The 20,783-nt window shown below is 44.5% G+C and overlaps 1 protein-coding gene across 1 annotated transcript in view; it reads right to left on the bottom strand.

Annotated features, from left to right (window-relative positions):
* The window catches only part of BLOC1S5 (biogenesis of lysosomal organelles complex 1 subunit 5), a 100,307-nt gene that overhangs the window by 37,096 nt on the left and 42,428 nt on the right, over positions 1-20,783 (bottom strand). Inside the window, exon 3 of the mRNA XM_077269837.1 lies at positions 7,544-7,673. Within this exon, the coding sequence (XP_077125952.1) occupies positions 7,544-7,673 (130 nt within the window). The remainder of the gene's footprint in view (positions 1-7,543; positions 7,674-20,783) is intronic.

A 20,783-nucleotide genomic window follows, 5' to 3' on the forward strand; every position in this document is an offset into this window, starting at 1 on the left:
AAAAAATGAAACACAGAAATTGAACTGCATTACTGCACTAAAAATATGAAAAATGAGAGCGTTTAGCGCATAAAAAAGGCCAATTTTATGTGTACCTGGTAGCCACTTTACGGCATCTCTCTTATACCAGGTCCTGCGCTATCCTTCCTCGCTGAGAATAAACGTCTCCATGTGAATGGGCACCTATGAAAACCTCTCATGAGACTAACATTCTCCTTCTCTGTGGAGGGGTACTGGACCTGCTGCAATTAAGACACTTGTGACTAGGAGGCGGAGTGCTCAGTCAGAAGGCTAGACAATACATTTGAAAAAACTGACCGTCACATCCAAACATAGATCAAGTGTGAACAGGTGCTGAACCTTAGAGTCACCAACTCCTATACAGTTAACCCCTCCACAGAGAAGGACCTGGTATAAGAGAGATGCCGTAAAGTGGCTACCAGGTACACATAAAATTGGCCTTTTTTATGCGCTAAACGCTCTCATTTTTTAATATTTTTAGTGCAGTAATGCAGTTCAATTTCTGTGTTTCATTTTTTCATGTGTTAGCGCTGCAGTGTGCTGCCTTTTTTGCTTAACTGTATAGGAGTTGGTGACTCTAAGGTTCAGCACCTGTTCACACTTGATCTATGTTTGGATGTGACGGTCAGTTTTTTCAAATGTCTCATAGTGCAGGCGCTTACTATTGGGCTCTCTGAATGTTGCAAGCCTCCCTCCCTTGCTCTGACACACTCGCGCAGGCAATTCCTGGCGAGTCCGGCGTCAATGTAACTATGGTAACTCTGTACCGAGACTGAGCACGTTACTCGGCAGCCTTGGCAACGTAATTGTTTGGACCTACTGCACCGGAAATGATTGCCGGTTTGTGTATGCCACAAGGAGACCGCACGTTGCCTCATCCTAACAGGTGATATCTATTTTGTTTAACCACTTGGCTATATTCGAGCAAGCTCAAACGTTCTGCTTTACATTCCCCTGATGAAGACGCTCTTATAGCGTCGATACGCGTGGGGCTTCAGTTCACCCCCCCAGCACTAGCACAAGCATTTACTATTGGGCTACCGCATCTTTGTTCGGCTCTTGTGACGCTTTGTTCCCGGATCCTTGGGTAATATATCCAGGCTACTAGATAGCATCTTGTTTAATGGGACTTATTGCATAGGGTGAATGGGTCCAGGATATGGGACTTAAAGGGAACCTGTCACCCCCTAACAGTCGTTTCAGACTAAAAGAGCCACCTTGTGCATTCTGACAAGGTGGCTCTTTCAGTTCTGGGTGCTGTAACTTGGGAAATAATCAGTTTTATAATTTGTCTGAAGTACCTGGTCCTCAGCCAAGTGGGCCGGCGTTTCCCCCCTGCTTCAGACAGCACACTGCTGTCACTCACATCTTCTTGGCGCCGGGCGCCGCCTCCTCCTCACCGCTGTTTTCAAAAGTAGCCGGCGCCTGCGCTCTTTTCCCCTGCCTGGTGCAGGCGCAGTGAGCGCTGGCCGTCTTTCCTCATATGCAGTCCAGCTGACTGCGAGGCCGCCCTGCCTGTGAATCCCAGCCCCGCAGTGACTTATGATTTATTCACATTGCGGGGCTGGGAATCACAGGCAGGGCGGCCGCACAGGCGCAGTCAGCTGGGCTGCATATGAGGAAAGACGGCCAGCGCTCACTGCGCCTGCACCAGGCAGGGGAAAAGAGCGCAGGCGCCGGCTACTCACCGGCTAATCCCGAGCAGGCGGAGACTCCAAAATGGCGCCGCGCACCACGCGCGGGTATGCTGAATCACGGAACCCCCGGGTTTCTAAGCCGGCAGACTGACGCTTAGGAGGAGAGACGCGCTGCTCCCCACATCCACAAAGGGACCCCCCCTTGGATGCTGATGCGGTTTCTTACCTGGAGAGGTGGCCGCAAAACTGCATGCCACCTCCCCTCGGGTCACCACACCAGTCGAGGCAGGGTGACCACCGCTACCTGAATTGGGCCGATTGGCCCCGGACTCCCACGACGTTCGTCCTCTGTAGGTAAGGACTCCTGTAGGTCTCCCATCAAGGACAGGAAACCAACTGATGCAGGAGAGAGGTACCGCCTTTTTATCTGTAGGTTTCCTGTCCTTGGTGGGCGGATCCCCTCTCTCCATGGTGCCGTCAGAGAAATCTACACTTACTGAATACATATTTTACCTGTGAATCAAGAATAAAAAGGAGAAAAAAACATTGTTATTCTATTTTTTATACAATATGTTACACATTTTCTTCATTTCATGGGTACTACTGATTTATGGGGAAGGATGAATTGTAAAGGACAGTTACTCCAAGTATAGGATGCGTCCACACTTGTTTAATAAGCCTCAGATGCAGCATATTGTTCAGCTCCTGTTGCCCCAGATTTCACAGTTTGCATTTTAATGTCACAGTGGAAAATCCACAGAATAAAATTTTAGTATGTGGTGGTTTGTTAAATCCATAACACTGCTACTGTAATAAGAATTTGGAGCTGGAAAGTCACAGTCTATATGTAATGTGTGATTATAACCTCACAAGAACGTGAGGTTAAACTGACTGAACTTACAAGGATTACTCCATAGGATGGAGGATAACTTTCTGATCACTGAGGAACGTCTGCTAGTACACCTCACAATCCAGAGATCGGGGCTTTGAAGCCCAATCCTGAATGTATTACAGGACTTTAGCGCAGAACAATAACCGGAAGGCAGAAAATTAAGGCCAATTTCACTTTGAGGTTTCAAAATGCTTTGTTTTGTGAGGAGAGCCTCAGATATGACCCATACAGCCCAAAATCCAGGCTGGTGGCAATAAAAGGTACAATCAGCATTGACACAGAAATGCAATTTGTGTGCTGCTTGGAGGTTTTTCCTTCGGGTTTATTCTGCCCATTTATAAAGAAAGACCAGCGAACAAGTAAAGTGGAAACATGACTCTCGTTCTTTCTGTCACAGGGTGCCAAGGTAACATGGAGCTGACGACTGCAGGCGCTTAGATCAGAAAGTGGAGAACTCACATTACCCATCTCCATAGAAAAAATGTGAGTGTTGTCAGTAACATCTCTTCAGGAAAGCCTACAGCCTGCAATAACCATTCTGCCGCCTCACCAACCGCCCGAGCTGCCGCCTCGTCACCAACCACCCAAGCTGCCGTCACGTCACCGACCACCCGAACTGCCGCCACGTCACCGACCACCCGAACTGCCGCCACGTCACCGACCACCGGAACTGCCGCCACGTCACCGACCCCCCGAGCTGCTGCCACGTCACTGACCCCCCGAGCTGCCGCCACGACCACCCGCCTCACCACCACCAGTGCTGCAGCACACCGACCTCCTGTCTCTTCCCCATTATCCTGAAGAATGTACAGTACAGACCAAAAGTTTGGACACACCTTCTCATTTAAAGATTTTTCTGTATTTTCAGGACTATGAAAATTGTACATTCACACTGAAGGCATCAAAACTATGAATTAACACATGTGGAATTATATACTTAACAAAAAAAGAGTGAAACAACTGACATTATGTATTATATTCTAGGTCCTTCAAAGTAGCCACCTTTTGCTTTGATGACTGCTTTGCACACTCTTGGCATTCTCTTGATGAGCTTCAAGAGGTAGTCACCGGGAAAGGTTTTCACTTCACAGGTGTGCCCTGTCAGGTTTAATAAGTGGGATTTCTTGCCTTATAAATGGGGTTGGGACCATCAGTTGTGTTGTGCAGAAGTCTGGTGGATACACAGCTGATAGTCCTACTGAATAGACTGTTAGAATTTGTATTATGGCAAGAAAAAAAGCAGCTAAGTAAAGAAAAACTAGTGGCTATCATTACTTTAAGAAATGAAGGTCAGTCAGTTCGAAAAATTGGGAAAACTTTTAAAGTGTCCCCAAGTGCAGTGGCAAAAACCATCAAGCGCTACAAAGAAACTGGCTCACATGAGGACCGCCCCAGGAAAGGAAGACCTAAAGTCACCTCTGCTTCTGAGGATATGTTTATCCAAGTCACAGCCTCAGAAATCGCAGGTTAACAGCAGCTCAGATTAGAGACCAAGTCAATGCCACACAGAGTTCTAGCAGCAGACACATCTCCACAACAACTGTTAAGAGGAGACTTTGTGCAGCAGGCCTTCATGGTAAAATAGCTGCTAGGAAACCACTGCTAAGGACAGGCAACAAGCAGAAGAGACTTGTTTGGGCTAAAGAACACAAGGAATGGACATTAGACCAGTGGAAATCTTTGCTTTGGTCTGATGAGACCAAATTTGAGATCTTTGGTTCCAACCACTGTTTCTTTGTGCCACGCAGAAAAGGTGAATGGATGGACTCTACATGCCTGGTTCCCACCGCGAAGCATGGAGGAGGAGGTGTGATGGTGTGGGGGTGCTTTGCTGGTGACACTGTTGGGAAATTGAAGACATACTGAACCAGCATGGCTACCAAAGCATCTTGCAGCGGCATGCTATTCCATCCGGTTTGCGTTTAGTTGGACCATCATTTATTTTTCAACAGGACAATGACCCCAAACACACCTCCAGGCTGTGTGCTATGCCAGATGACCTGGCCTCCACAGTCACCAGAACTGAACCCAATCGAGATGGTTTGGGGTGAGCTGGACCGCAGAGTGAAGGTAAAAGGGCCAACAAGTGCTAATCATCTCTGGGAACTTATTCAAGATTGTTGGAAGACCATTCCCGGTAACTACCTCTTGAAGCTCATCAAGAGAATGCCAAGAGTGTGCAAAGCAGTCATCAAAGCAAAAGATGGCTACTTTGAAGAACCTAGAATATAAGACATAACAAAAAAGTGTGAAACAACTGAAATTAAGTATATAATTCCACATGTGTTGATTCATAGTTTTGATGCCTTCAGTGTGAATGTACAATTTTCATAGTCATGAAAATACAGAAAAATCTTTAAATGAGAAGGTGTGTCCAAACTTTTGGTCTGTACTGTAAGTCCGCAAGGACAGGGTCCTCTCCCCTCTGTACCAGTCTGTCACTGTAAATTTGTTTAATGTTAACGATATCTATAACCCTGTATGTAACCCCTTTTCACATGTACAGCACCATGGAATTAATGGTGCTATATAAATAAATAATACCATAAAATGTGTAGACAACGTACGTTATTACTCAGGACGGTATACATTCAAGCCATGTCATTATATTTAACCATTTTTAGCTTAAATTCTTTATTCTACCAGAGAAAATTAGGAAATACTTGTGATCATACGATCACGCTTTTTTTTCTTTTCTTTGGGAGGAAGCTGAAGGGACAGTTTGTCAAGTTGAAGAAGCATCAGAAAACTCCTTATTTCTGGTGTTTTGTAAACCCTAACACTGTTAGGGTTTTTGTTGCTTCGAATTTTCACTGCGTCAAAAATGCAGAATCTTACAGTTCCAGTGAATGAGAATTAGGCTGGAGTCACACATAACGTATATATATATATAAAAAAAAAAATCCCAACCAGTGATCCGTATGTCATCGGTGTGCAATGCGAAAATGCAATTTTCTCGCATCTAACCATCCGTGTGACATCCGTATGGCGAGCTTGCAAAACGGACATATAATGGATCCCAGCCCAGAAAATCATGAATAAATAATGTGGAAGCTCATTTATTGGCTGCACAAGTTCCATCCTACAAGTGAAAAAAATTGCGTGGTCTCCCGCGCAGTTTTCTTTGCTAGAGAGGGGAAGCCGACGGCCGGGGCCAATATTTGTAGCCTGGAAAGGGGTTAATACCCATGCATCTTACCAGGCTATGAATATCAGCCCACAGCTGTATATTTAGCCATTACTGGCTATTCTAATAGGGGTACCGCCCCCCCCCCCCCCCCAAAAAAAAAAATGATTTGGGGTCCCCCTATAATTAATAGCCAGAAAGGCTACGCAGACAGAAGCGGGCTGCTATTCACAGCCTAGGAAGGGGCCATGGATATTGACCCCCAATTCTGGCACTTAGACTCTCTCTTCCCATTGCCCTGTAGCGGTGGCATATGGGGTAATAATGGGTTAATGTTACCTTGCTATTGTAAGGTGACATTAAGCCTGGTTAATAATGGAGAGGTGTCCTTTTTCCTTTTTTGGAGCATTTCTGCAATGGGGGAAACAAACAAAAAAAAACCTCAACACCACATGTAATCCATACAGGACTATCAATAACATTGTGTATATAATAGTCTGGATTTTTGTTTTAAAGTATTTCCTGAGAGCTTTTTAAATGTTTAGGCATTTTCTTAGTGTCTTTTCTACTGGTGTTTTCAACAGTTTTTCTTTTTAACTCTATTCAAAAATGAAGAAACTGAGCAGTTTTGGAGAAAAAAAAAATGTTAAAAAATGCTCAAAAAGATGTCCAGGTGTCTTTTGTGCCTTCACATGGACTTGTAAATGCGCCTCCAGAGCACAAAACGACTGTTAAAATAAGTATCCTGAAAATTCTTCAGACTGGCATCATTGGAAACCTGAAGCATATAAAAGATGCTCAAAAGATTAAACATGTATAATTTTACATAAAAGAATGAACAAAGGCAATTCTAAGTCTTTTCTGAGTGCTATTTCAGGAGGGTTTTGGAGAGGACCTCATTGTCTTGAGCATCCTCCCTCTCCTCTGCCCACGTCCTTTAGGCTAGGTTCATAGAGTTCTGTGAGAAGTGTTTTTCCAGGGGATCCATAGTTTTTGAACACAAAAAAAGCCAAAGCAGTTCAAACGTATGCCAAGGGTATGTGCATTCAATGTCTTTTCAGGCGGAATTTGCCAGAAAAAACCCTCAGAAAACACGCAGATCAATGAACGCATGAATTTTTATATAAAAACACCTGCTCGTCATATGTTCAGGCTTTTGAACTTCTTTTAAACACAGGTTTCTAAAAACGCCAAGCAGATAGAAGAATGGACATGTCACTTATTTATAGTTTTCCACTCAAATGCTTTGCACTTTACAACATAAGTCAATGTGAAAGCTTGAAAACTGCCGGGATGTCTGAGTATTTTGCCATCTATTTTCATTTTAATTAAAAAAATGTTTTAAGCAAAAACCCACAAAAAAAAAAATACAAAAAACCCCCAAACACCACACTAGTGGTTTCATCATTATTGAATGAAGGAAAAATAAAAATGGCAGTGAAAAAGACATAATAAAAAAACCCTCCAAAAAGGTCTGCATGTTTGCCTGAATTTAAAAAAGATGTGCATATACTAATGCTCACAAAAGCTTTTTGGAGGAGTATTCCTTTTGTTGAAGAGGTTTTGGAAGAGATTTTTCATGTTCTGCAGCAGTATTTGAGTCAGGTTTTAGAAGGACTTGATCCAAAAACTCCATGTGAACATAGCCTTATGCTCTTGCTTCAGCACTGAGGACCAAGTGATTTCAACTCAATACCAAGACTCCTAACACAAAACAAGAGTGTGGATATCCAATGGAAATACTGACAAGTCCTGTTACTAGGCAGCACCCAAATTTTCAGATTCCCCTAAGCCAAGTCTATGTCCTACTTTTTCTTGCTGGGCATTCAGATAGAAGTATTTGTTGTCATGCAATAAACAACTTACGCAATTTCAGCACCGGTCCAAACTGATCTTGCATCACATCCATACATCTTGGAAGAATATGATCACTGGTTTCAGATGTGCTGCTTTTCACATTTTCTAGAACCCTCAGTTCTCTATGTGCACGTTTTTCCTTAAAAGAAGAAATAAAATACAATTACATAATATTCTTTACAGCAGCGACAGTGATTGGCTGCAGCGGTCACGTGTACAGTTGATGTGATATTACTTCTGCAGCCTATCAGAAAGTTGGTGCTGAAGCCAAGAAGGACAAGCAGCTCCTTTTATTACTTTATACATTCACAAGCCTTTGGTTAACGAAGAGTTTTTTGCCAAGGACAACACAATTAATGCTTGTGCAAAACAATCAATGTTAAAATTACCCATCCTGTCGCTGGCAAGTTGAAGCAGAACACAACCCCGTGCAAGATGGTTTTGTCAGAAGCAGATGCGTACATTTTTTTGGACTATAAGATGCACTTTTTTCCTCCAAAAATTTGGAGGAAAATGGGGGTGGGCAGTGTCTTATAGTCCGGATGTACCTGCTGTGGATAGAGAGGTGTTGGGAGTGACGAAGCAGTGGGTCACAGGTGGCAGGAGCTGCCTGCTGTGGTTAACCCCTGTGCCCGCTGCTAAAAACAAATGAATATTCACTGCTCCCCACACCCATAGTCCCTCCCACCTTTATGTCCTGCACTATGGGCATGTAGAGCAGTGACTATTCATTTCTCTTTAGCAACAGGCACAATGTTAGCCACGGCTCCAGCAGCAGCTCGGTGATCACATGTGCCCGATATTAAAGGGAATGAATATTCACTGCTCCCCACGCCTATGGGAGTGGATGACAGTGAATATTCATTCTCTTAAGTAGTGGGCACATGTGATTGCCGGTCAGCTGCAGGAAGCTGGTGGCTGTGGCTAACACTGTGCCCACTATTAACATCAATGGAGCACTGCTGCTTCACAGACCCATAGTCCCAGGTGTGGTGAGCAGTGAGTATTCCGGCCGCTGTCCATCGGAACATGACGCTGCGAGGGAGCACAGGGAAGGTAAGTAGAATGTGCTTTTTTTTTTATGGGTGCCATGTATACCAGGGTAGGGGATATTAGTACAAAATTAACCACATTTTTTTTGCTTCAATTTTTTTCTATTTTCCTCCTCTAAAACCTAGGAGCGTCTTATGATCCGGTTCTAGTCCAAACAAATACGGTATTTTAGTCACTTATATAGCGCCAAGAATTCCACAGAGTTTTACAGACCTTCTGCCAAATATGTTCACAAATTTTTTTTTTTTTTTTTGTGTGTACACACATGTACCAAACCATTTTGATTTCAGTGGAGTAAACTGCAGTAAAATACTAAAACAATTTTTTAAACTGTATGGAGAAAAAAAAAAACTCATGTGAATAACATTTTAGAAAGCTCACACATTTGCTGTTACTGAAACACGCTTTTCTAAATGAGAGAGAAAAAAAAAAAGCTACATGTGAACAAGCTTCTACTGTTGCAGAAGTAGAGTAGCAAGACGGATATTACTACAGATGAAAACAGTGAGAAACTTGACGTGGATCGAATAGTATGTCGACTAATGTCTGTAAATGTTGAAGGTCAGAATACCCCTACTCTAACCGTACTCCAAAAACATGGCATTCCAATATCCAGAATATTTAGTGACTTATGCCCATCTTTCCTGCAGATATTGATAGTGAAAAGTAAAGGTCAATGTGTTACACTTATGGATATACTGAATGATCGATTAGAGAAGATGAATAAGTCTTCTTCAGCTTTCTGTACCCTTCTCTCTGGGGAAAGATCTGTGCCCCGAGTACCTTGATATATAAAGTGTCAGGAACATCTGGGCACATTGAGAATAAAGGTAAAACATCAGCGCAGATTCATAAAATCACTGCTCTCAGCACATAGCAGAAGATGAGTTCTGCAGGCCTGGAAAATGCTTCAAAAGAATCTCCACTACAAAGACTATGTGAGCTTTAATAAACCCTTAGTGGAATGAAACACAGACCCAGCGGAGCACTGGAAGATATTAGCTCACAACGGCACCTCACACAAACGCCTCAAAGGACATCTGTGTGGAACATGTGTTTGCTGTGTCTGCTCAGCATGACCCGCCTTTCTGAGGTGAAGAACATTAAGAGCCACATATACAAAGAGCTGTGCTAACAAGATAATGGCAGCACAGTAAATCTGTCAGCGGTATATTAAAACTAATGGTCTACCTCCACCTAGTGGTGTCATTGGGTCGATGCATCTTCAAAAAGATCATTGCTAGTTGCAGAATCCAGCAGCAGGCACAGTGGTGCTTTATTGTAGTCCTACATCATACAGAAAATATGTATATTTGTGCTTTACATTAACCGTTTTAGAATTGGGTAAAAACAGATATGCTTGAATGAGTAGTGGGCTAGTCTTCCCACCCCTTCAAGCATATACACGACGTGACATGCACACTCAGCCTAGCCTATGTTCTCAATGGGGAGGGGGGGGGGGGGGTAAGAGAAGGGGAAAGAGAAAGAGACACACTTTTTGCTCTTTTTTGGGTTTCAGAGAACACAAAATGCAGTTTTTAAATGAAGGTCTTTATTATTAAGGAAAAAAGAAATCCAAACCTACAGGCCCCCCAACCCTAAAAACATAAATTAACTGTGGTTTATCACATCTTTGGGAAGCATAGTTCAAATTCCCTAGCCACACTCAGGCCTGATTACTGCCACTCCTGTTATCAATCAAGAAATCACTTAAATAGGACCTGCCTGAAAGTGGTCTACATAAAAAAGCTAGACATGCGACAACCCAAAGAAAATATGGAAAAAAAAAAAAAAAAGAAACAAAAGTAATTGAGATCTATCAGTCTGGAAAAGATTATAAAGCCATTTTTCTAAAGCTTTGGGACTCCAATGAACCACCATGAGAGCCATTATCCACTAATGGTGAAGACATGGAACAGTTGGTAACCTTCCCAGGAGAGGCTGGCAGATCAAAATTACCCTAAGACCGCAGCGACTACTCATCTGAGAGGTCATAAAAGACCCCACAACAACAACCAAACAACTGCAGGCCTCACTTGCCTCAGATAAGGTCAGTGTCCATCACTCCACCAAAAGACAGAGTGGGCAAAATGGCCTGCATGGCAGAGTTCCAAAACGAAACGCACTGCTGAGCATTCTGTAATGCTGTAGATAAGCCCCCGATGAAGCCTGAAAAATGAGAAAAAGAGGTTAGATTATACTCACCCAGGGGCAGTCCCGCTGCGGTCCGGTCAGCGTCACGGTCTGGGGCCTTATATCTTCCTACGATGACGTCCTCTTCTTTTATTAACGCTGCGGCTCCGATGCAGGCAAACTTTGTCTGCCCTGTTGAGGGCAGAGCAAAGTACTGCAGTGCGCAGGCGCCAGGAAAGGTCAGAGAGGCCCGGCACCTGCCCACTGCAGTACTTTGCTCTGCCCTCAACAGGGCAGACAAGGTACACCTGTCACCCACCCCACCCCCAGGCGTTTGAAACTAAAAGAGCCACCTTGTGCAGCAGTAATGCTGCATTCTGACAAGGTGGCTCTTTTAGTTATTGGTGCTGTAACTGCAGAAATAATCAGTTTTGTAATTTGTCCTAAATACCTTTCTTCAGTCCTGGAGGCAGGCCTTTCCCCCCCTGCTGCAGACGCCACACGGCCGTCACTCAAGTCTTCTTGGCGCCGCCTCCTCAGCGCTGTTTTGAAATCAGCCGGCGCCTGCGTTCTTTTGTCATGCCTTGGGCAGGCGCAGTGAGCGCTGCCCGTCCTCTGTCCCCATATGCAGTCTAGCTGACTGCGCCTGTGCGGCCGCCCTGCCTGTAAATCCCAGCCCCGCAGTGTCTTCTGATTTATTCTTACTGTGAGGCGGGAATTCACAGGTAGGGAGGCCGCACAGGCGCAGTCAGCTAGACTGCATATGAGGACAGAGGACGGGCAGCGCTCAATGCGCCTGCCCAAGGCATGACAAGAGAGAGCAGGCGCCGGCTGATTTCAAAACAGCGCTGAGGAGGCGGCGCCAAGAAGACTTGAGTGACGGCTGGGTGGCGTCTGCAGCGGGGGGGGGGGGGAAGGCCTGCCTCCAGGACTGAAGAAAGGTATTTAGACAAATTACAAAACTTAGTTATTGGTGCTGTAACTGCAGAAATAATCAAAGAGCCACCTTGTCAGAATGCAGCATTACTGCTGCACAGGGTGGCTCTTTTAGTTAAAAACGCCTGGGGGGGGGGGGGGGTGTGACAGGTTCCCTTTAAGTTTGATGATCATGCAATAGAATAAGAAATCAGGAAGGGGGCAAACACTTTCACATATTTGTAGTCGGCGATGACGTTTTCTGATCCCCTTAAGTGTCGGCCTGAAAAGGGATAAAAATATTTGTTCTGCTATGGAAAAAAGCTCTGACATTAATGGATCTGACCCGATTCCCCTTTGACTTAAATAGGCAAATGCCATATTGTTGTCTGATAGAATTACCAAGTTCTTTCCTGTACTTCACTTCAAGGTTGCCTGTAAGGCTATGTTTCCATGTGTCGTACCGGCAGAGCTTTGAACGCAGCAGATCCCCGCTCCGTCCAAAGCGCTGCTGGCTTTTGTACGTGCGGTGATTCTGGAGCGCCCCCACACCGCCGCGGGGCCGAGGGGTACCCGGAGCCGGGCCTCTGGGTCTCTGCTCTGGGGTTGTCACGGTGGCTAGACCCGGTCCGTGGCCCTGTCTGTCAGTGGGGGACGTCCAGTGCAATAAGTGGTGTTGTAACGGTGCAGTTGTGGGGTGCAGGTCGCGGTAAATAACGAGGACACCAGGTTGCAGTCTCTTTACCTCTTTACTGGAGATCTCTGAGTCCTCAGTCCAGAATACGGTTCACCAGGCTGCGCAAGTCCGGCCGGTCCAATGGCACCTCCAGAGTTCACTTCACAGGTGGAAATCGGTGCCTTCCTTCTTAGCGCTATGTGTTGTAGTCCTTCCCTGCTGTGCTTACGGAAAGTACCCCACAACCGTTGTGTCTGTTTCTTAAGTTCCCTCACAACTCGATTAAATGATGTTCTTCTAATCTTCCGTCCCTTCCTGATGTTACAGTTAGAACGGCACCCGTTTGTCGGATAGGCCTGGAGTTCTTCCGGGACCCTAGAGACGCCCCTCTCCCGCAATTGCCTCCCAAGACTTCATAGGTGATATGTGTTAGACAGCCCGCCTTAAACTGACTGTCCTGCCGCTGTTTAGAGTATTGCTTGAAGCTGAATGTTATAATACTCCCTCGGCGTTCTGGCCACCGGTAGTGCGCCTCAGTAGGGTGTTGCTCCGGTCTTACAGCACGACCCCTACTGGAATTCTCCTATTGCTTGATCTCGTTTCTCACTCAGCACAATCTATCTCGCTTCTAGTCCTTTCTTGGGTCCCGCCGCTTCCCGGAGCTGGCGCGGACCCGTTACGTTCTTTTCAATGCCAAGCCTCTGTCAGGATCCCACCCCTGACAGAGACCCTACTGTCTCTTCCTCCACAACACCCTCTGCCACTAGGTGTTGCTTCGTCCAATCCAGTCAGCTTTCTGATCTAACTTCCTGCCTGACCCCCAGTTTACCCACTATGGTGGGGAGTGGCCTAATGAATAGAACCCTTAGCTCCCCCCGGAGGCCCGGCTGTGAAATGTATTGGTGTCTGTGATACCTGATCAGTTGAACTCCTTCAGTGCCATCGGACGCACCATGGCTCCCCATAGTGGCGGAGCCACAGTACTGCAAAGACCAGGACTCTGGGGCGCTGCAATTCCGCATGTGTTCATTGAAAACATGCGGAATCACCGCATCCTATAATTAGAACGGTGCTATTAATCTTGCAAAGACTGTGTGTCTCCGCAAGATAAATAGACATGCCGCATGTGCGTAAACGCAGGTCTGCCACCTGCGTCTTTTTACGTATAATGGAGACGGGATTTCATAAAATCCCATCCACTATGCTGTAACATCTGGACGCTGCGGCTGTATGCAGCGTCCAATCCGCAGCAAATACGCCATGTGGAAACATACCCTAAGGCTTTCCTAACTGCGGTCAGTTTTTAGGCTGGAGGAACCTTTTTTTTTTTTTCTGGAATCCCACACTTTGAAAACAAAATCCCTCTAACCTAGTGGATTTGCATCCGTAGTAATTACAACTGGTTCTTGAATTTTACATGGAATCCTTTTTAAGAGCTTTTCCGTTTCTGTCCACCATAGTCAGTTTAGAACCTTGTAGACAGTCAACATTTCTAATCCAACTGATCTATTATGGCCTTTATTGCCAGTATCTCCCACTGTAGACTTCTTGAGTGGAATTGAACCCACTGAACTGCTGGAGTTGTCGCAGTTAGGGATCCTAACAAAGACAAGGCTTCGCTTACTGAGATGTGTTTTCTTAACTTTTAGGATTTTTAGCCTGAGCTTTTGAATTTTCTCTGATGGGAGGAAACATCGCTGGCGAACAGTCCAAGATGATGCCAAAAATCCCCCGAGCCTGAAGTGGTTCCAGTCTTGACATTTCTTTTTGTTCAGGGTATGTGCCCACGTTCAGATTTTTTCACGTTTTTAGCTTTTTTTCGCGATAAAAACCCTATAAAACTCATTAAAAACGCATACATTATGCCTTCTATCATTTAGAATGCATTCTGCATGTTTTGTGCACATCGTGCGTTTTTTTTCCGCAAAAAAAAAACGCATCGCGGTAAAAAAAAAAGCAGCATGTTCATTAATTTTGCGGATTTTCTGCGTTTTTCCCGCAATTCTATGCATTTGGAAAAAAACGCAAAAAAAAACGCATCGAAACCGCTAAAAAAAAATGCATGCGGATTTCTGGCAGAAATGTCCGGTTTTTGTCAGGAAAATTTCTGCAAGAAATCCTGACGTGCGCACATACCCTCACTGTCCACCCTAATCTTGTCAGGGTGGATAAAACTTGTCTGAATGCTATTGAACAGGCTTTTTCTGTGTCTCCTCTGATTAGAAAGTAGTCTAGATATGGAACTATTCCTTATATATGATTCTGAATGCTAGAGACACCCCAAAATGTAGGCATGGAGATTGTAGATGCAAAAGGTCGCCTTGAAATTCTACTGCCACTCAGATATTTTTGGTGGTCTGGGAGGATCGGGATGTGAAAATATGCAAATTAAGTCTATTACTGCCATGAAACAAAAATGGGCAGAAGTTTAACTGTAGATGTTAGGGTTTCCATTCAGAGTTGTTATGTAACAATTCAGGGCTTTTAAATTGATTATGGGTCTGTAGGAACCATCTGGTTCTTTTATTGTAAATAAATTGCTGCAAAGTCCTTGTCCCTCTTCTGGCCTGGTACTTTAACCAACACCCATTTATTAATTGTAAGACCTTTTTACAACAAAATTTGGTCCAAACCAGAGATCACCTTGTTGTTGGCAACTGGGCATGCATAAATTGGTCAAATTATGGGCTAAGCATCTCCGTGTTTTTTTTTCAGTTTTTTTTTTTACATTGTCTACAGCAGTAATGCTAGTTATATTTACATGCATTAGCAATACAGAGTGCAACTTTGTTTGTCATTGCTGTTTAGGTCCCTTTGTAGGTGCTGGCTTTTTTTTTTTTTTTTTTTTTAAATAGGAATCGCTTAGTTTGACCTATCTTCCTCAGGCTCGTCCAACCCTTCCACCATCTTCTCTCTGGCTACTTACTCTGGGCGCTGAACCCCAAAAGGGAGGGTGAAAATTCATTTTTCCAACGCCCTCTCTAAGATCTCTGTTTTTGACTGGAAATCTGCTGACCTATTTTTAAGCCAGAGGGCTCTGCGAGCAGAGTTTGAAAGACCACAGGGTCAGGCAGCAAACCTAACACGATCCATTGATGCGTCCACTATGAAGTCAGCTACTTTCTGAGTAGTGGGTAATGCTCCTAAAAGTGGTTCTCTAGGACATTTGTTCCTTATTTGGAAATCCAGCTCTGGAAGTCATTTAATCAGAGATCATGTCCGCCTTCTATCTGAATGCATGTAGAAAAGCCGCGGAGACACCATCACGTGTTTCTCAACGCAGTGATCCAGAACACTGCCCCCATCCAGTGTTCTGGATCACTGCGTTGAGAAACACGTGATGGTGTCTCCGCGGTGTTGGATGTTTTGATCTCCCCGAGGTCATTCATCCTTATGTTTATAGTCTTTTCACTAGGCACTGCTCCTAATAGCCAGTTTCCTACTCCACACTGATGAGGGGCAAATACCCCAAAACAGCTGTCAGTGGATGGATACCATGTTTTGGCATAGGTGGTTTTCCTTTATTGGATGCTGCCCTTCCCGTGGTTGTTCCTTCCCGGTGAAAGACCTGGCTATTTATTGCTTGCGTTGAGAAACACGTGATGGTGTCTCCGCGGCTTTTCTACATGCATTTGCATACTTCCCTTAAGGGATGGGGGCAGTGTTCTGGATCACTGCGCTGAGAAACACGTGATGGTGTCTCCGCGGTGTTGGATGTTTTGATCTCCCCGAGGTCATTCATCCTTATGTTTATCTCCTTCTATCTGAGACTCAACCTTTCCAAAACTGAACTTCTTCTGCTCCTGCCGTCTACTAACCTCCCTAAATCTGACATCTTCCTCTCCGTGGGTAGCACCATAATAACACCCTGGCAGCAGGCCCGCTGTCTTGGTGTTTTGTTTGACTCCAATCTTTCCTTCACCTCCCATATACAATCTCTTGCCCGCTCTTGCTGCTTAAGGTACCGTCACACTAAGCGACGCTGCAGCGATATAGACAACGATGCCGATCGCTGCAGCGTCGCTGTTTCGTCGTTGTGTGGTCGCTGGAGAGCTGCCACACAGACAGCTCTCCAGCGACCAACGATGCCGAAGTCCCCGGGTAACCAGGGTAAACATCGGGTTACTAAGCGCAGGGCCGCGCTTAGTAACCCGATGTTTACCCTGGTTACCAGTGTAAATGTAAAAAAAAAAAAAACAGTACATACTTACATTTCGGTGCCTGTCGCGTCCCCCGGCGTCCGCTTCCCTGCACTGTGTAAGCGCCGGCCCTAAAGCACAGCGGTGACGTCACCGCTGTGCTTTGCTTCACGGCCGGCACTGACACATTCAGTGCAGGAAGCTCTGAGCAGCAGCGCGGACGTCGGGGGACGTGACAGACATCAGAAAGTAAGTATGTAGTGTTTTTTTTTTTACTTTTACAATGGTAACCAGGGTAAATATCGGGTTACTAAGCACGGCCCTGCGCTTAGTAACCCGATATTTACCCTGGTTACCATTGTAAAACATTGCTGGCATCGTTGCTTTTGCTGTCAAACACAACGATACATGCCGATCTGACGACCAAATAAAGTTCTGGACTTTCTGCTCCGACCAACGATATCACAGCAGGATCCAGATCGCTGCTGCATGTCAAACACAACGATATCGCTATCCAGGACGCTGCAACGTCACGGATCGCTATCGTTATCGTTGGAAAGTTGGTCAGTGTGAAGGTACCTTTACACCTAAAGAACATCTCTAGAATCCGCCCTTTTCTAACCATGAAAACAACAAAAACCCTCATTGTCACCCTGATCCACTCCCGCCTGGACTACCGTAAAGCTCTATTAATTGGCCTCCCTCTTACTCGACTTTCCCCTCTCCAGTCCAAACTTAATGCAGAAGCCAGGGTCATCCATCTGGCTAATCGGTACTCAGACGTGCCCGCTCTCCGCCAGTTATTACACTGGCTGCCCATTCACTACAGGATCCAATTCAAAGTACTTGATCTCACCCACAAAGCTCTCCACAGTGCGGTACACCCTTACATCTCCTCCCTCATTTCTGTTTATTGGCCTAACCGACCGCTGCGCTATGGAAATGACTTTTGACTAACCTCTGCACTTATCCGTACCTTCCACTCCCGACTCCAAGACTTCTCCCGCGCTGTGCCAATCCTCTGGAATGCTCTACCCCAAGAAGATAGGACCATCCACAACTTGCACAGTTTTAGGTACTCCTTCAAAACACATTTGTTCAGAGCGGTCTATCAAAGTCATTGTGTGTGTGTGTGTGTGTGTGTGTGTGTGTGTGTGTGTGTGTGTGTAGCCCATTTACTATCTCTACCTATCCCACACTCCCTCAAGATGGCTGGACCATCATTGTAAATACACACCTGCACTTTGTATCTCCCCCACCTCATTGTAGATTGTAAGCTCTCATGAGCAGGTCATCCTATTTTGCTTTAATTATTGTATTGTTAACGTTGTTACTTATGACTGTTCTGTTTGAAACTGTTAAACTGTAAAGCGCTGCAGAATATATGTTGGTGCTAAAGATTATCATCATCATCATCATCATCATCATCTGGCAGTACAAGGGGCTGCTATACTTTGTTTAAATGAATCGGCCGTAACCTCTCATGTTTACATGAGGAAGGTGTCAGCCTTTCTATCTAATGGATCGCTTAGAGATCCTAAATCCTGAAAAGTGAAGGGCCACATTTTTAGAAATCCAGCAAATAGCAACATCAATTTTTGGGATTTCTCCCAATCATCATTCAGATCTTCCAGAAATGGGCATTTCCATTTAAAGGTACTAGGTATTGTAACCTTAGCTGGCCTTTTACATTCTTTTTTGATCAGGGAAAGTAAATTCTTATGGACTGGAAACACCTGATGTTTGTGCTCATCCAACTTACTGAACATGGAATCTTGCACAGATCTATACTCCTTCAGAGTCTCTACTCCCATAGTCGACCTGATCAATTTCAGTAGCTTCCCCGTTTCTTCCCTGGAAAACATGGTTGACCATATTCCCCATTAGATGATAATGATTCAGAACTGTGAGTCAATCATTCCCCAGATTCCTCTTTTTATTCCTCTGAGCTAACCTCTGACTGTGCATGTTGCAAGCATGAGGAGGTTGAAGGGCCACATGTATGCTGAATTTCCTTTTTTACCATACTCTTAACCTAGTCTTTAACCCCTTAAGCCCCGAGGGTGGTTTGCACGTTAATGACCGGGCCAATTTCTACAATTCTGACCACTGTCCCTTTATGAGGTTATAACTCTGGAAGGCTTCAACGGATCTTGGCGATTCTGACACTGTTTTCTCGTGACATATTGTACTTCATGATAGTGGTAAAATTTCTTCGATATAACTTGCGTTTATTTGTGAAAAAAACGGAAATTTGGGGAAAATTTTGCAATTTTCCAACTTTTAATTTTTATGCCCTTAACCCCTTCATGACCCAGCCTATTTTGGCCTTAATGACCTTGCCGTTTTTTGCAATTCTGACCAGTGTCCCTTTATGAGGTAATAACTCAGGAACGCTTCAACGGATCCTAGCGATTCTGAGACTGTTTTTTCGTGACATATTGGGCTTCATGATAGTGGTAAATTTAGGTCGATAATTTCTGAGTTTATTTGTGGAAAAAACGGAAATTTGGCGAAAATTTTGAAAATTTCGCAATTTTCACATTTTTATTCTGTTAAACCAGAGAGGTATGTGACACAAAACAGTTAATAAATAACATTTCTCACATGTCTACTTTACATCAGCACAATTTTGGAAACAAATTTTTTTTTTGCTAGGAAGTTATAAGGGTTAAAATTTGACCAGTGATTTCTCATTTTTACAACAAAATTTACAAAACCATTTTTTTTAGGGACCACCTCACATTTGAAGTCAGTTTGAGGGTTCTATATGGCTGAAAATACCCCAAAGTGACACCATTCTAAAAACTGCACCCCTCAAGGTGCTCAAAACCACATTCAAGAAGTTTATTAACCCTTCAGGTGTTTCACAGCAGCAGAAGCAACATGGAAGGAAAAAATGAACATTTAACTTTTTAGTCACAAAAATGATATTTTAGCAACAATTTTTTTATTTTCCCAAGGGTAAAAGGAAAAACTGGACCACAAACGATGTTGTCCAATTTGTCCTGAGTACGCTGATACCTCATATGTGGGGGTAATCCCCTGTTTGGGCGCACGGCAGGGCTTGGAAGGAAAGGAGCGCCATTTGACTTTTTGAATGAAAAATTGGCTCCAATCTTTAGCGGACACCATGTCGCGTTTGGAGAGCCCCCGTGTGCCTAAACATTGGAGCTCCCCCACAAGTGACCCCATTTTGGAAACTAGACCCCCCAAGGAACTTATCTAGAAGCATAGTGAGCACTTTAAACCCCCAGGTGCTTCACAAATTGATCCGTAAAAATGAAAAAGTACTTTTTTTTCACAAAAATATTATTTTAGCCTCAATTTTTTCATTTTCACATGGGCAACAGGATAAAATGGATCCTAAAATTTGTTGGACAATTTCTCCTGAGTACACTGATACCTCACATGTGGGGGTAAACCACTGTTTGGGCACATGGTAAGGCTCGGAAGGGAAGGAGCGCCATTTGACTTTTTGAATGAAAAATGATCTCCATCGCTAGCAGAGACCATGTCACGTTTGGAGAGCCCCCGTGTGCCTAAACATTGGAGCGCTCCCACAAGTGACCCCATTTTGGAAAGTAGACCCCCCAAGGAACTTATCTAGAAGCATAGTGAGCACTTTAAACTCTCAGGTGCTTCACAAATTGATCCGTAAAAATGAAAAAGTACTTTTTTTTCACACAAAATTTCTTTTAGCCTCAATTTTTTCATTTTCACATGGGCAACAGGATAAAATGGATCCTAAAATTTGTTGGGCAATTTCTGCTGAGTATGTTGATACCTCATATGTGGGGGTAAACCACTGTTTGGGTGCACGGCAAGGCTCGGAAGGGGAGGCGTGCCATTTGACTTTTTGAATGGAAAATTAGCTCCAATCGTTAGCGAACACCATGTCGCGTTTGGAGAGCCCCTGTGTGCCTAAACATTGGAGCTCCCCTACACGTGACCCCATTTTGGAAACTAGACCCCCCAAGGAACTTATCTAGATGCATAGTGAGCACTTATAACCCCCAGATGCTTCACAGAAGTTTATAACGCAGAGCCGTGAAAATAAAAAATAATTTTTCTTTCCTCAAAAATGATTTTTAGCCCAGGATTTTTTAATTTTCCAAGGGTAATAGGAGAAATTGGACCCCAAATGTTGTTGTCCAGTTTGTCCTGAGTACGATGATACCCCATATGTGGGGGTAAACCACTGTTTGGGCACACGGCAGGTCTCGGAAGGGAAGGCACGCCATTTGGCTTTTTGAATGGAAAATTAGCTCCAATCATTAGCGGACACCATGTCACGTTTGGAGAGCCCCTGTGTGCCTAAACATTGGAGCTC

Source organism: Ranitomeya variabilis, chromosome 6, assembly GCF_051348905.1.
Source record: "Ranitomeya variabilis isolate aRanVar5 chromosome 6, aRanVar5.hap1, whole genome shotgun sequence".
Taxonomy (NCBI): Eukaryota; Metazoa; Chordata; class Amphibia; order Anura; family Dendrobatidae; genus Ranitomeya; species Ranitomeya variabilis.